At 38.2% G+C, this 16,943-nt stretch overlaps 1 protein-coding gene across 1 annotated transcript in view; it reads left to right on the top strand.

Moving 5' to 3' along the window:
* LOC131032723 (probable leucine-rich repeat receptor-like serine/threonine-protein kinase At3g14840) overlaps positions 1–16,943 on the top strand; it is a 169,060-nt gene that overhangs the window by 51,604 nt on the left and 100,513 nt on the right. The window contains exons 11-15 of the mRNA XM_059220329.1: positions 13,542–13,613; positions 13,707–13,778; positions 13,975–14,046; positions 14,301–14,372; positions 14,493–14,564. Of these exons, the coding sequence (XP_059076312.1) occupies positions 13,542–13,613; positions 13,707–13,778; positions 13,975–14,046; positions 14,301–14,372; positions 14,493–14,564 (360 nt within the window). The remainder of the gene's footprint in view (positions 1–13,541; positions 13,614–13,706; positions 13,779–13,974; positions 14,047–14,300; positions 14,373–14,492; positions 14,565–16,943) is intronic.

The following is a 16,943-nucleotide window of genomic DNA, read 5'->3' as shown; positions in this document are numbered from 1 at the left end:
GGATAACCTGATCAAAGGCAGTGAGAAGGGCAGCTTCCCATCCAGGTTCGAGTTCTTTGATCTTCTCAATCAGGGGCATAGTAGTGAACATTAGATCCCGTTGCTCATCTGTGATGACATTCTCATTTTTGCAAAAGATGACTTTGACTCTTTCTTCCAACTCTTGGAGGTCTACACCCGTCTCAACTTCGATCCATCTGCCAAGAATGGTACACAACACTTCAAACACCTTATCCTGAATTGGATGGATGACGCCCTCAACTTGATTGCATTTGGTGCTGATGTCCTCGAAAAGAACCTCTTTCATCTGGAGTAGAGTTGACCACTGAAGTAGGTTATGAGCTCCTCCATCCATTATCTTTTCTTGTGCTAGGATCTTCCTTTGTGTTTGCCTGATTACTTGCAGAACAGGAATGATAACATCTCTAGTGTGAGCGAAAGCGGCTACAGTTATCATTAGATTGTGGACGATCTCAAGGACCTGGATAGCTCGGTGGATTGTTTTCATCATTCTTGTTGTAAATTCAACAACTACTGTGTGGGATTTGTCAATCCAAGAGCTCATAAGCTGAACCAAGCTCTTGACTCTTTTTGCCTCGCCAACTGATTCAAGGGGAAGTGCTTGCATAGGAGATACTGCCGGATCCTGACGTCCCAAGGGCTGATTGAGATGGTTAAAGTAACCTCTCCAAGCACCAACCTCTCTCTCAAGCTTCCTATTCTTTTCCATTTCTTCCTTAAGTTTGCCCTTAAGTGCTTCAAATGAATCGGTTGCCTCATCCATTGCCTGTTCAGTAGTGAGGGGACCAAGCTCAAATGTCTCTACATCATACTCATCTGCAAGAATTTCACCTTCATAATTGTCCACCACTGGTGTAGCTATCTGCAATTTCCTGGATCCTGCCTCATCTCTGATCACCTTGGACATCTTGGTGGCCTTCCTCTTCTCCGTTACTTCCTGAGAATTTCCTATAAGGCTCTCTAAGTCAATTACATCATCTTCATCTTCAATCACAATCACCCTTGGCAGTCTCTCCTTCAACCAATCCGGAATGGCGGATCTCGTCTCTCTAACTCGTATTTCTTTAGGCAATGGTTCATCTTCTCGGAGAGGAGATGTCGCCTCATCATCATTCTTTTCTTCATGCAACTCATCAACTTGGGGAGATTGACTTGATGAATGCTGAGGTGTCTGCCCCTTTTCAGTTTTATCATTCTGTACCATGGACTCCATAGATTCATCAACCTCGGGTACCGTCTTCTCTTGTCCTTCAGCTTGACTTGCTTTCTTTCCATGTCGAGAAGATGTGCCCGATGAGCGATCTCGATTGGCCTCTTGCTTCTTCTTGGAGGGTTCTCTTTTCTCAGGTCTTTCTTTCCTCTTTGCGCCTCTAGGATGAGAATTGTCTTCAGTTACGCTCGCTCCTCCTCCTTCTGGTCTTTCCTCCAAAGTAAAAGTCATTGATATGTTCTGCTCTCTTAGCTTCTGATGTTGTGCATCCACCCATCTGCGAGTACATGACAAAACTGGAGCCATTAAAGCTCTTAAGTCCAAAACCTCAGGTTCATTCCAATCTACCCTCACTGCTTTGTCTTCTTTGTCATAAGATGACTGGAGATGTCTGCCGCTATCCTGTGCTTGATGAGCTACTCTTGAAACTTTGCATTTCCTGATGAAATCTAAAGTTAACCTGGAATGCATCTTTCTTTTAACCTCTAAATCACTTGAGAGATTCATCCAAAAGTCCTCTACCTGAAATTCGTGTTTGTACTTTCTACCAACTGTCTCCTCCATATAACCATGAGGATCAAAGTTCTCTCTCGAGGCAAAGAATGTGAATGAATATAAAGCTAATTCCTTCTCTGCATCCTCCAAGGCTTGAGTATTAGGACATACCTCAACTGAATTCCCTAATATGATGGGCACGGGAACTCCATATCCATGCTTGTGTCTGGATGCCTTCGCATAAGCTGCCAATTGTCTAGTCACCTCAAGTAGCACTATCCTGTCTGTCGGATACCTCGGCAACATGTAGGGAGGTGAAGGACACCCATGAACTTTGATATATGTAAATTTTTGAAACTGGATGAACCATGCACCATACTTCTTCACCAGTTCTTGTGCATCCAGAGATAGTCGATTATGAATTCCACCTTGCAATATCCTAGTGATGTTCATCGTGAAGGTGTCATTGACTAACTTGTAGTCACCCCTAGGAGGATGATGCAAATGAACATAAGAGTCACAAACTCTCACCTCTCCGGGTCCTCTTCCGATCACTCCTCTGTGAGGTAGCCCAGCATATTCGAAACTCCTGATTAGGGCATATATGACATATGAGCTCATGTGGAATGATCTAGTAGGCTTTAGCCTTCTCAACTGCACATCCAGACAATGGCTAATAATTCTAGCCCAATGAATCGTTCCTTTTCCTTGGACTATCACTTGGATAAAGTAGAACATTCATTTCTTGAAATAGAAGGTTTGAGGAGCCCTTGTAACTCGATTGAGCAAAGTTATTAAATCTCTATACTCTTCCTGGAAGTCGATCCTATGTGGTGTGTTGGGAATCTTGCTCAGGCGAGGACGACTTTTGAGCAACCAGTTCTTATTGATGAGATTCAGGCAAGTGTCGGGATCATCCTCATACATTGACTTGGCTCCTTCTAAACTTTTGTAAATCATATCTTTATGCTCTGGAAGATGGAAAGCCTCACTTATAGCCTCCTCTGAAAGGTAAGCCAAAGTGTTTCCTTCCTTGGATACAATCGATCTCGATTGTGAGTCATAATGGCGGGCACACTCGATCATCAGCTCATGACACTGGACTGCTGGAGGGAAACCGGCCGCCTTGATGATGCCACTTTCAATTATCTTTTTTGCGACAGGTGATGGCTTGCCAATGTAGGGGACCTCTCGAAACTTCTTCACACTGAAGTTTCCCAAGTTGGTATCTCCGATATTGCTCCACTTGGACACGATCCTGGTCTCCAATTCTTCATTCCTTTGATCTTCCCTCATGAGAGCTGGACGACTAGTAGATGCTCCCGCCTTTGGAGTCGCCATCTTGACACCTACACAACATTTTATAATTAGTAATATATCTTGAAGCATAAAAATTAAGACTCAAAAGGAAGATAAAAGATATTAATTAGGAAACTTCATGATAAATCTTGAGTTATCATTTCCTAATTAACTACACCAAATGTGGAATTTTCAAAACAAAAGTTCAAAATTCAAATCTTCAATAATGGTGTTAAGGTGATTTCGCCATACCTCCTCTTGAGTACTAACTCTAAGAAATGATGCAAAATAAGGTGAATTACGCTAGGCAAAATGTAGATCAAGGCTCTCCTTTGAATAAAATGCACCTCCTTTAGCCTTCACAAGAATCAATTCCACCTCCTTCTAGCCTCCAACACTTGAAATAAATTCGCTCCAAATAGACCAGATTTCGCACCTCCTTTTTGTTCTCCAAATTCGCACTTGAAGCAATGAGTGAATGATTTGAATGATAAAAAACACCTCCAATATATAGAGCGCTTACCACCTTGCTCCCCCTAGGCCGACTTGTCAAAATAGGCCTAAAAAATAAATAAAATTGCAAAAGGAGGGGCCGACTTGATAAAATAAATAAAAAATAAGACCTTAAGCGCTCCATATTTAATTTTGATTTAATAAAAATTAATTTTAAATGCCTTTACAATAAAAATTCAATTTTTTTAAGGCTCAAAATTAATTTATTAAATGCCAATATGTCTTTTATTAAATGCCAATTTAATTTTTTTTCAAATGCTTCGAAGTTAGCAATTTTGGCATCTAAGGCAATTTGGAGGATATTAATGCTCAAATAAGGTAAAAATAAAGAATGCCACTAACTTCGCCCTGGACCCTTGGCAAGGGTCAGGAGCGAACTTTCAATTTAGGCCTTGCATTCCTCATTTTTCTTGTCCAAAACTTCATCTAGGCATTTAAATGGCATTTCTAATTGGAGTTTTGAATTTGATTTCATTTGGTCTTTAGGAGGAAAGTGCTATTAGGATTTTTTCGCCCTGGACCCTCAGGGAGGGTCAGGAGCGATTTTTCACTTTTGTTCTTAACCCTTCATCTTTTAATTGCCAATTCTCCTTGTGGGATAAGCAATGATCTCCTTCACTCATTCTATGCATGTTTAATTTGTTTTTGCAAGGCAAAATAAGGACTTCAAAGATTTTCGCTCTGGGCCTCCAGTGAAGGTCAGGAGCGACTTTTGCAATTTAGGCCAGGATCATCAAGTTTTGGAGGTAAACCCTTGTTCATCATGTTTTGGAGGACCTTTCCACCTTAGCACAACCTCGCCTTAGCGCGATCTTGAAGGGGAAGTTGTTGGTTTTGCAAATTTTGCCCTGGGCCTTTAGTGAGGGTCAGGAGCGATCTTGAGTCTTTTTGCACAAATTCATGATCACCTCAACTTCAAATTACCTTCAAGGCGTAGAATATCGTTCTCCACTCCCTTTTGAGCCTTGGAAACAAAAGGAATCATCTCGAAATGCAAGGAAAATGGGCACACTTGGAAATTTCACCCTGGACCCTTAGAGAGGGTTAGGAGCGATTTTCCCCATTGTCATCAAAATTTGCACTCTTAGCATCTCAATTCCACTTCAAGGCATTTCAAACATTGTTTCAAACTTGTGTCTAGGCATAGCTTCATTCAATTTTGGAGAAAAGGTTGGATATTAGGTTTTTCGCCCTGGGCCCTCAGAGAGGGTCAGGAGCGATTTTGCAAATTCAAGTTTATCCGTCCTTTGTTAGCCCTCCAAATTATCTTCAACGGGCAAAACACACCCTTCCTCATTCATTGAAGCAAGATTTTGTCTTAATTCTTCAAGGAAAGGAGAGAAACTTAGAAATTCGCCCTGGACCTTTAGAGAGGGTTAGGAGCGACTTTTCAAACCTGGCTTGATTGTCTCCTTGTTGATCGTCCAAATTATATTCAATGGGTAAAAGACACTTGCCTTTATCTATTCCAATTGTAAAAATCACTTTGTCTTTGCAAGAAAATGTGCCTTTCGAAAATTTCGCTCTGGACCTTCAGTGAGGGTCAGGAGCGAATTTTGTCCTTTAGACCAGAATGCTTCACTTTTCATCATGAAATGTCTTTGCTAGGGAAGATTTCATCTTGTTTCACGCTATGAATAAAAGTTCATGTCCAAGAATGGTCTAAAAATGTGTATATAAAAAATTTCGCTCTGGACCCTGAGAGAGGGTCAGGAGCGAAATTACCCTTTTTGGGCAAAACTCCATCATTTCATTATCTTCAATCAAGTCTGGATGCTTTATCCCACTCATTTCGTCCTCCATCATGCCTTTGATATCTCAAATTGACCAAATAAGGCTAGAAATGACCTCTATAAGCTTTTTTCGCCCTGGGCCCTCAGAGAGGGTCAGGAGCAATTTTGGTGATTCCAATAAGATCCTTCATCATCTCAAGTTAAAAACTCCTTCAGGTGGGTGGAGAAAGTCATTCATTTTCCATTCATGCTCAACACTTGGTCCTTTTTTATTGCTAGATGAGGGAATTCAAAATTTTGCCCTGGGCCCTCAGCAAGGGTCAGGAGCGATTTTTCCCTTAACCTTCAAAATTCATCATTTTTTATGCCTTCAAATCTTCCAAAGCATCAAATCACGTCCAATCATCCCTCCTGGAGACCCTGCACAAAACAAATTAGAAAAGTCAGTGACAAATATGCCTCAAATAACATTTTCGCCCTGGACCCTTAGCAAGGGTCAGGAGCGACTTTGCCCTTTCTAGCTAAACTATTCAAAATTTAAGTCTCCAATCACTTCACAAGGCAGAGTCAGGTCACTTTCAAGGTCAGGAACCAGTTAGCAAGCCTATCAAAAACAAGAAATTGCACTTAAAATGAATTTCGCCCTGGGCCCTCAGCAAGGGTCAGGAGCGATTTCTTTGTTTCTGGCATCATCTTACCTCCAAAATTTGATCAAAACTTACCCAGGCAAGAACACACAATTTCACCTTCAAAATGCTAACACTTAGATAAAATTTGGATTTTTACCCCCAAAAACCCTGATTAGACCTAACCTAAGACCTACTTGACTCCCCTGAAAGGCTCACCTTACTTCAATCGTCTCAACTCTTCGGGAGGACACTTAATAACTTTCAAAATTTGACTGGACTCTGCTTGAATAACATCAGAAGAAACCCCTAAGGTTTAGCCCTAGCCCAGACAGACAACTCACTCACTCAAAACCCTAAAAGCAGAGAGAAGAACAAGCAAAACGAAAGCGAAAAAAAAAGGGGGGGGGTCCCCATTCTAATGGGGTGATGTGTGAAATAGTCACAACAGATATGTGTATGAGGCCATGGATAGGGCCAAGGAGGTGATAAGGAGTAAGATGAAAAATAACAGGGATAGGTATATGCCGTTGTGGGACATAATTGATAGGAGATGGGATGGATAGATGCACACTCCTCTCCATGTTGCGGGATACTTGCTCAATCCCTTATTATTCTATAAGACTGATTTCATGGAAATTGATGTTGAGATCAAACAAGGCTTCTTCAAGTGCATGGAAAAAATGTTTCTTGACTTGGAAAAATTTGATGCGGCTGCAATAGAGTTGGAAGTGTACAAGCATTCTAAGGGTTTTCTCTCTTCTAGGGCTGCTATACAAAGAAGGAAGACCATTAAACTAGGTAGACTCTATAAACTTTTGACAATCTCTTTATTTTGCCAACATGCTCAATAAGGTTGACAAGATTATAAGATATTCTCAGTCTTACAATATCATCTCCATGTAATGTGTTTTTCAGCTGCATGGTGGGCTTCTTTTGGAGATGAAATACCAAATTTAAGGTGGATGGCAGTGCGCATTTTGAGCCAACCATGCAACTCATTGGCTTGTGAGCGTAATTGGAGTGTTTTTGAACATGTACATTCCAAGAAACGCAACCTCCTATCACAACAATGGATGAATGACTTGGTATTTGTTCATCACAACCTCCGCTTGAAGATAAGGAAAGCTCAAGGTGAGATTATTAATATATTGTTGCAGTTTTTGAAAGTGTATTCACTATTCATTGTGTTTTTCACTTGTAAGGGAAACACTAATTTCTACATGGGCAAAATCAGGAATTATCGAGGATGGCTTGCCAATTGACCTCGATGAGATGTATCCAGAGTGTGAGTTGATTGTTGTTGATGATGCTGATGATGATGATGATGATGATGTTTATGATGATGATGATGTTGTTGCTGATCGTCCACTTGAGACTGAAGATTTTGATATCATGAGGCAAGCCAACTTTGGTCCTCAATGGATTGATCAAATTAGGATAGGCTCTCACCCGGGAGCTTCATCATCAGAGCCTCCTGCCCTCTAGCATGTCATTGCCTACATTTGATATTTTGGAATTTTGTACTTAGTTTACAAGTTGACTTTGTTCAAAGTCACAAACTATATTGTAATTGACATTTTGACATCTATCACCATCTAGATATTATTTATGGTGTAGTATATTTTGTGCAACGTAATCAGTGATATGAATATAAACAACGGAAATCTATTTCGTGCAATTCATTTGTTCAAGTGTCTATTTTAGTTGCCTACAATATCTCTATGCTATGGAAATGCCTTAATATATATAAAAAAGTAGTTTTTGATTGTTTTTCTACAATTTTTTACGTTTTTTTGTAAATTCGATTTTTTCCCGATTTTTTGAAAAAATCTTATACTTTTGATTTGCCGATTAATTCCCCAAACGATTATTGCTACCTTGATTCACACTAACACCACCCCCCCGCCTTAAGTACAACTTAGGGAGAAGATTATCATGCAATATGATGCAAAAATCAATATGGGTCCCGACAACTAGGCCATGTTAGGTACCTGTTGATGTGTTTTTTATGCATTTCGAACACAAAATTAAAAAAAAAGTATTTTACCCTCTCTTGAACAAAATCATCCCAGATGCTAAATATCTGATCCACTAAAACGATTCCAAGGTTTCTATGGTCAGTTCTTGGCATGTGGGTAACTCAATGGTTTGATGTGAATTGCTGTTTTCACAAAGGGACTTACACAATTGTTCTAAAGATTTCAAACTTATCATGAATGGAGTAGGCTTGCCAATGATTTCGAATGACTTAGGATTTTGTATTTGAGCTCTCAATCTATTTCTAACAATGATTTGAAAATAAAATGCAAAACAGGAAGGGTTTAGAAACTCTATTCTAATCCTATCTTAAACCTAGAATGTAAGAGATAGTGAACGATTCAACGAAATTCAACTAGGCTAGGTATTGCTATCAAAGAGCAACTCTACACCAGCTTAGTGCAATCATGTAAGGTAATTTCATAGATGTTCAAAGTCATACTAAGCAACATTAACACCATCAATTGGATGCATATCAATGAGCAAGCACAAATTGAAGTTAAGTTTGATTTAAATTCTAGTTGACCACACAAGGCAAACTCACAATTAGCAAGAAGCTAGTGGTATGGATAAACGAATTTCATTCAAATGCATTCAAAAATTTCTTTCATTCAATCTAAAATACTTGAAAACAAATTCTAATCTAAATTTTGGAGGCATGAGAACCACACAATGCTTCAAAATCTCATAAAATCACCAAACTTCAATGATTAAATTCAAACTTGCAACATATAGGCGACGATTCTCAAAAATCTTTCTCTTACAAATGAGAGGAATGGGGTTTATATAGTATCCAACGGAAATGAATGGCTGAGATTCATTTGGAATCAAGGGCCAAGATCATGCCAACATTGCCCTAATTAGGGTTTACATCAAAAAGTGGAATAGAAAAGGAGGTCCAATGGGATGATGCCTAGTCATCAAGTAGGGAATCTTTTAAAATATTCCGGCCTGCATCCCTCTCTCTAGCTACACACTCAACGAATCTAGCTAAGACTGAGTTGAGTTCCTCCATCGTAACACTGGGTAGTCATCTTGCTGATTCTTCCTTATGGATTCCAACTGCTTGAAGTAAATGAACTTCATCTTCTCTTTCAACTCTTCCAAATTCAAAGTGCTGGAAGTGTGGACATCTAGTCCTAATAACTCTTCAATAGATGTAAGGATCTTGGATTGTATCTCTTGAATAGATCCTTCCATCTCCATGCACTCTTGTCTTGCATGGTCATACACTGACTTCTGCATGGACAACTCCCTCCTGGATCAATGTAGAAGTAGGAATTCGCTTCAACATCTTGAGGCGAGGAATAGTCTTTTCTTGCACTAGTTGGAAATCTTCCCAAACTCCCTCCAAGTATTGCATCTTGAATATGAGCATCGTTGTCTTATCAAATGCTTGGACAAACTGAGCTAGGAAATTATCCGCTTGCCTTAAACATCTTCTATCCATTTTCCAACCTCTTGATATGTATTCCTCATTGCCTCATGATCAAAGGGGGATACATGAGCAATAGAAATGGGTGAGACAAAGGTAGGATCCTCATGTCTTAGGGAATTCATCCCTTCAATATACTCCTTGAGTCTCCTGTTCTCACTTTCAAGCATCTCTTTCTTTTCAATAGTCTTGTCTAACGATGCCTCAATTGCCTTGACGGTATCATCTAGCTCCTAAAATTCTTGCTTCTTTGTAGTAGGTCTAAGGTCAATTGTGGTAACCTGATAATCCATAGCAGTGTTTACATCTCTAGTCTTATCACCTATCGGGACAGCCACTTGTGCAATGTGTGCTCCTGTATCGTCTCTAGTAATCCTAGAGAACATCTTTGCTTTCTTCTTCTCTTTTTCCTTGCCAACCCTGGCTAGGAAGTCATCAATATCTTTTGTGGGCTGTGCCTCTATCACCACCTTCTTCTCCATGTTGCTCAACAACCAATTGGAAATTGTAGAAAATTCCATCCCATCCTCGAGGTGTAGATCCTGATCAAGTCCTCTCAAGGCTGAAATAACATCATCTTCCATTTCTTTCTCCTTGGTTAGATCCACCACGCTATTGCCCAAATTGACCTCAAGCTGAATTGTGGGAGATCTCGGTTGCTCTTCATCATCTTCATGTGGTGCCGATTGTGCTATAGCATGTAAATCTTGATCAGTCTTTGGTAGGATATCCGTGTCGGAACATTATTTGGATTCATTGTCCTTCTTTGTCATATCATTCTCCTTCATGGATAAGGAACTCATGGTAGATTGAGGAGTGTTAGATTTATGTTTCTTATGCCTTGACTCTTGGCTATCAATCTCCCTACCTTTTGTTTGTGATCCTCTAGGCATACCTTTCCTTCTTTTGGGAGCCTGACTCTCCTCATCATTATGCGTTCTAACATTGCATATTGTCCTTTCATCATCATTGAGAGAGGACTCCTCATTTCTCATCTTCTCATAGGTTAGGGTGACCTTTAGTTTTCTCAACTCATTAATGTACTTGTCCACCCATTCCCTGGAGCAATCATTTACATCTCTAATCAAAATATTCAAATCTACCAACTTAGGTTGTGACCAACTAGGCAACGTGATAGGCTTGTCTTTCTCCTTTGCATACTGTAGATGGATGTGATCCCCATCATCTTGCACCTGATCTGGAATAGAGAAGAAGTTACCCTTCCTCATGAAGTCCATTGACATCCACGACCACATCTTCCTTCTAATTGCGAACTCGTCCATGAGATTAGCCCAATAGTCTTCGATGTCAATCTTATGTATAAACTTCCCTCCCTTAATCGTTATGATACTCTGAAATGGATTAAATCGATTCTTGCCTCTATAGATTCCAAGATGATAGAATTCCAATTCCTCATTAACTATCTTTGCTGCTGCTGCGGTGGGGAATACCTCCATCATTTTCCCAAGCATGATAGGAAAAGTAATCGCTTGCTTGTGCTTCGTCTTTTGGAGGAAATCATACTCTAAGAGCCGCCTCACTACCTCAAGTAACACCAATTTATTTTTCAGATACTTAGGAAGCTTGTACGACTTAAGAGTTGAGTAGAGTAGGAGGAGAAGGCAGAAATTGTTGCCAAGCTTGTAAATAAACATCCTTTTCATTGAATTCATGGTGGATAGTGGTGTTTCTTCTACATATTGCATGGTTTCTTGTTATATCCTCATCTTAGATGTTCATTGATTGTGATGGAGTAACATGTGGATGTTGATAATTCCTTGGTTCATACTATTTGTGTTTGGATAATTTTGAATTACAGTGCATAGTTAGCTTGAACCTCAAGATGTGCTAAGTTCAATTGTGGATATGTTTTTTCAAGTTGCGCCAGTGTATTGGGTATTTGGATGAATGTTCATGATATGAAAACCTTTCATTCCCTTGGAAGATTGCATCGGTTTTGTGTAGTTGTTGGCAACATGGCAAAGCAAAGCTCGGTTTAAGGAATATGTCCATCCAAGCATTTTTCAATGCTATCATTGATCTTAGGAGTAGATTAGATATCTCTAAACCTTCAATCCCTTTTTTTTTTTCAAATCAAGTAAATTTCCACGTTCTAGCCGCATTCAAGCATTCATGTACAATGTAAGTCAACCTTGTGAATCTAGAAATATCACATCAAACCATTGAGTTATCCACATCCATACCTGACTAGTAGAAACCTTGGAGTCACCTCGTATGATCACATAGCTTATCATTCGAGAAGATTTTTTTCAAGAGAGGATACAATACTTTTTATTTTATTCTGTGTATGAAGTGCATAAAAAAGCACATCAATTATCATTTGAGAAGATTTTTTTCAAGAGAGGATACAATACTTTTTATTTTATTCTATGTATGAAGTGCATAAAAAAGCACATCAACAAGTAGTATGCACAAGTTACCTCCTTAGAGTGCATTTTGAATGTGTCAGTGCACCAACATGGGCACAAGATAGACCCCCTTGGTTGTAATTAAGGCCCCTTGGTTGTAATTAAGGCCCCTTGGTGCAACACCTAGACCCTTAAGAACTTGATCATGAGGTTGGCTTGTCATTAATGCACAATTTGCCCCCCTTGACGTCACACAAATTTATACATGAAATGAGGGGGTTGATCCTTGTCAAATTTTCACATTTCCCCCCCCTAGGTCTTGTATTAGGCAAACTTATAATTCACGACCTTAAGTATTTTGTTTGCAGTTCCTGACGGAACTACAAGCAAACTTACCACTACTCACTCACATATCCATCCTAACGACATCTTCCACTCTAACAACATTGATAACTTTGACACCCTTTGACAACACTTGACAACATTAGCAACTTTAACAATTTTGACAACTTTTGCAACATTGACAACATGACCTCAACTTTCAACCCTGACACTCACAACACATACCTCCTTTCACACGCGAAGGTTAACAACTACGAAACTACTGCCAAGCTTGAAGACGACCTAACTAACACACCTAAGCAAAGCAAAAAGTGGGGGGTCCCCATTTGCAATGGGGTGTGTATGTTTGCAACATAACAGTTCAATCTCTCAAAACTGGGGTTTTTTAGAATACAATGTTTGGAATGCCTTTTTCCATTCCCATTCATCTCCTTTTATACCCTTTTTGTTGCTTTTTCACAAAAGCACTTTTTTTTTGTTGCTTATTTGAAAAAGCATTTTTTGTTGTTTTCAAAAGGGAATTTTTCTCCTTTTTTTCCTTTCCCCCAAGTGACTTTATTAATTTAGCTTTATATTTGAAACTCTAAAAATTCACTTTATAAAATAATTAATAAAATAAAGTCACCTGAGTTTAAGCAACTTAATTTAATTACCAAAGTTTTGGAAAATAATAAATAGCTGCAAATACGAATTCTGACCCACCATCAATACTCTATGGGCATAGGAAATCAATTTGTGTGCAAGTTAGCATTTTGTCAAGATATGGACTTTTCTAATAAGAGTGGAGTGCTCTCATATTGTTGGATCTGCACATGGATGGTACCATTATACTCATATAGGCTCCAAAATCTCTTTCCCTCTATCAAAATACTTGCCACATAATGCTGGTGCTCTCTGAGAAAGTTGGAGGTTTCCAAAGATGTTGGAATGGACCAAAAGGGATATTACATGTTGGGTACTTTAGAATTGTTAGCATAGGAATAGATCAACATTTGAATAGAACTAATGAAGGAAACAATCTCCTACAAAGATTCCTTTGAGCTTTAGAAACTGTTGTCTTGGAGGTTTCCATTGTTGGGGTTTCCAATGATAGGCAACTCTTCTTTGGTTTGGTGAGTAATGTTGCAGATTACAAGACATTTCAGGAGGGCTTTTGATCTCCCCTTCCATGTCAACACGGTCAACAGGTTCATGTTCCTCATGAGAGACCTCTTCACCCTTTGGAATTGACCCCTTGCTGATTGCCAAAGCTGACTCGCCTTGTCTAAAAGCATTAAAATAGGTGGGTTGGTTTTGGAACCCCAACAAGTAGATATGTTGTTTTTGCAGAATGCTTATCAGAAAAGAAACTGAATATGTGTCCCTCTCTATTTATGCCTGTGTATAGAGTAGTTGTCCTTTTAAAAGTGTTGATTAAAGTTGGACATTCTAGAAAATAATTGTTTCTTTTATTGACAGGCATATTGGAAGTAATCAATTTAGTGGACGTATACCTATAAGCTTTTCCAGATTCAAGGTTTTAAATGATTTGTAAGCCTCTACCTCATTATTCTCTGCTAAGGATTCAATGCTAATATCTCAAAGTTTAGAATACTAACACAAAACAAAATTCTTCTCTTGCAGTCGAGCATCTAGCAACAACTTTGAGGGCGAAATACCAGATTTCATTGCTAAATGGAAGAAGATTTCAATCTTGTGAGATGACTTTTGTCCTATATGATGTCAATTACTTATTTATATTTTCTATATAGAGATGCCATATGCAAAAGGAATACTACAAAATACTTTTTTGTGCCTTTGAGAGAGAGAGAGAGAGAGAAAATGGATGAAATAAAAGTCAGTTGTTTGCAAATGTTTGAAATGAAAGAGTATTGAATTATCTATGTTGCAGGAGACTTGAAGCTAGCTCTCTGAAGGGTCCAATTCCATCTAAATTTTCAAGCTTGATTAATTTAAAGGACTTGTAAGTATTTCTTTCTCCTCACTTTGTTCTCTTGTTCAAATTTTTACTTATAATATAATATGCCTAGAAACTGAGTATTAAGAGCAAAGTTCCTTTCCCTTTTAGCGTCATATCATACTAAATCGAATTTGCCAGTTCATATCATTTTATCATCATTAGCAAATACATACTTATATTTATATAAGCTTCATTGAACATATTCAGACAGTCTGATTTGTCTTTCAATTGTTCTATATGATTACATATCCAAACAGGAGGATAAGTGATCTAACTGGTGGTGGATCAGATTTGTCATTTGTGAGCAACCTAAAGAATTTAAAAATATTGTGAGTAGAAGTAAATCAATTATTTGATGTATTAAGTGTACTTGGAAGTTTTGGGGTTATTATGTTCAGAGTGATGTACTTATCCAACATATTCTTCTATATGTCTGTTTCTATATGTAGAGTGCTAAGAAATGCCTTGATTTATGGAGATATTCGACCGGTCATTGGAGAATTCAAGAATTTGAAGATATTGTGAGTCAGTAACTTAAAATATCATGTGTAAGCATTTTAAAGACATATTAATACTTAGTGCTATCTCTGGATGTTTCTAATCTGGTATATCTTTTTATGTGCCAGAGATATTATCATTGCATATAATTTTTATGATATTTATAATACGAATTCAAGCCCTATCTCCCCACCGATGCTCATACAAGTAATAGTATTTTTTGTATTCTCATAAATAATGACAATGTGAACAAGTTCTAAATGCCTTTATTTTCTTCTTCAAAAAATTCTTAAGATGTAATAACAAAAAAACCATAATATTTAATATTTTACCTTTTTCAAAAATATATTCTATATATCAATTTATAAATTTACATATACAGCACATAGTCTCATGCTTTTGGTGGGGGGAAAATTAATACTAGTAAACATAAATAAGTTGCAATTATATATTATTTGAATTTGATGTGGATTCTTTTATTGGTTGTATTTCATGCCATCAAAAGTATCATATCAAAATGGATCTCAGAGGCTTATTTTAATTGAAAGCTGTGGAAATTTCCAAAGAAAAACAAAATTTTCATTAATAAGGGCTAACCTATCTGTATAAGGGCTGAATCAGAGCTGACCTGATTCGATCAAAGCAATATGTTTATATGTAAATGGCTTATAATTTGGTATTTTCCCAACATCTCATCTGCAGCAGAATGACTGAGCAGTGAACAGCAGAAATAAGTGTTTGTTTCAGTCATATCCGATTCACCCCAAAGCAATGTGGCACAGTAGGTGGAGTGGGCCAGGAAAAACTGACAGACTCCAAGCAGCATAGACCAGAGTTACACATCAGAAGCTTAAAAAACAATTGAATGAAAATAAAATGAACATACAGTCTATTAAAACCTTAAGATTCCAACTACAAAGCCAAAGAGTTCAGCCTTAGGACAAAACAGTCTTAGTCCCATATACAACCACACAGGCTCTGACAATAGATCACAACAAAAATTGGAAAGCTAATCCTGGCAACTTAGACTCATGATGCCCAGAGACGTATGCTGAAATTATAAATACTCTGCCTTAATGCTTGGTCACTCAGGCCTATACTTCTGCTGATCAATATGCAGTCAATCTACAGTTCTGCTAATCAATATGCAGCCAACCTCAAAGAGCTCTGTTGGACACACAGGAAGGAAACCCTTCAATTGGAGGAAGAAGAACCTGTAGAAATAGTTTACCTAGTCATATTTATATAGGTTCTGTTTTTACCACTCTCCACGTTTTGGAAACTTCTTGAACTTGTGAGGATAAGTTAAGATCTGATATACTTCTAGAACTTGTGACTTGTGAGGGTAAGATAGGATCAGCCATGCTCTTAGAATTTGCAAGGATAAAATAAAATTGGATGTGCATTTCTCGTTACACTTCAATACAAAACAAATAAGATAAAATGGAAAAAGTTTTTTTGTTTTGTTTTGTTTGTTTGATGTAGATTCCTTGTGAACCTGTTGTTGCTGTTGCGTTGCACACGCAAGGTACAAAATATGAGCCCCTTCTTGCAGAGCTCCTATGAAGTGAACTGTCTTTTGTTTAAACAAGTGAATTCTGTGTCAGGGAACCATTCATCCTCCGTAGACACCTTTCCTTTCCATCTTACCAAATACAGTTTACAGTCTTTGTTTCTAGTCTTCTTCAGTCCTTTGTTACATTATTTTATTATTTTCTTCTTTTACTTGTTCTGGAATTCGGCGAATCCAATCAGCAATTTTTGTAACATGCTCATCATTTAGCAACACCATCTTTTTTTGCATATGGGGGCAGGTCAATAACATTGAAGATTGGTGAAATATCTATCCTTAGTGGAAGACCAACCTCATGCATTTTTATAGAGCTTTTTTCAGGGTCTATTTTTCTTGTATTTCAATTTATTAAGTTCCCTTGGAAAACCCCTCATTCTATAGAATTACCATAACTAGATCATAGATTGTAAGTGACTCCTCTCTCCTCTTCTCATCAACATTTTTATTGTATTTTAAATTAGTTATTGGTATATGCTTTTTGATTTCCTCGCTGTAATGTCCCCTCTCTAGGCCTAGACAGTTGGCAACCATTAGCCTATCCTTCGGGTTCAGGATAATTTGTTTGGTTAAGAGAACTCTTGGGTTTTGGGAGTCATTGCAGTTCTATTTCTTTGACAATTTTATGGTTGGTTTTGAGCTTGAGATTCAGTGTTTATTGCAATGACATTTTCAAATGTGTTTTCAAACACTCAGTTTGAGCTACACATTTCTTGGAGCTCATGTCTATTTATGGTAAGTCATCATTTTGGGCTCGGTCATGTCTCCTCATCTTCAGTGACATCCCGACGCCTTTAGTTTTCCATTTGATGCTCCGTTGTCGATTCCGCAT

This window comes from Cryptomeria japonica, chromosome 5, assembly GCF_030272615.1.
Source record: "Cryptomeria japonica chromosome 5, Sugi_1.0, whole genome shotgun sequence".
NCBI classification, from domain to species: Eukaryota; Viridiplantae; Streptophyta; class Pinopsida; order Cupressales; family Cupressaceae; genus Cryptomeria; species Cryptomeria japonica.
The sequence above is the reverse complement of the archived record's forward strand: the minus strand, read 5'-3'. Positions and strand labels throughout refer to the sequence as shown.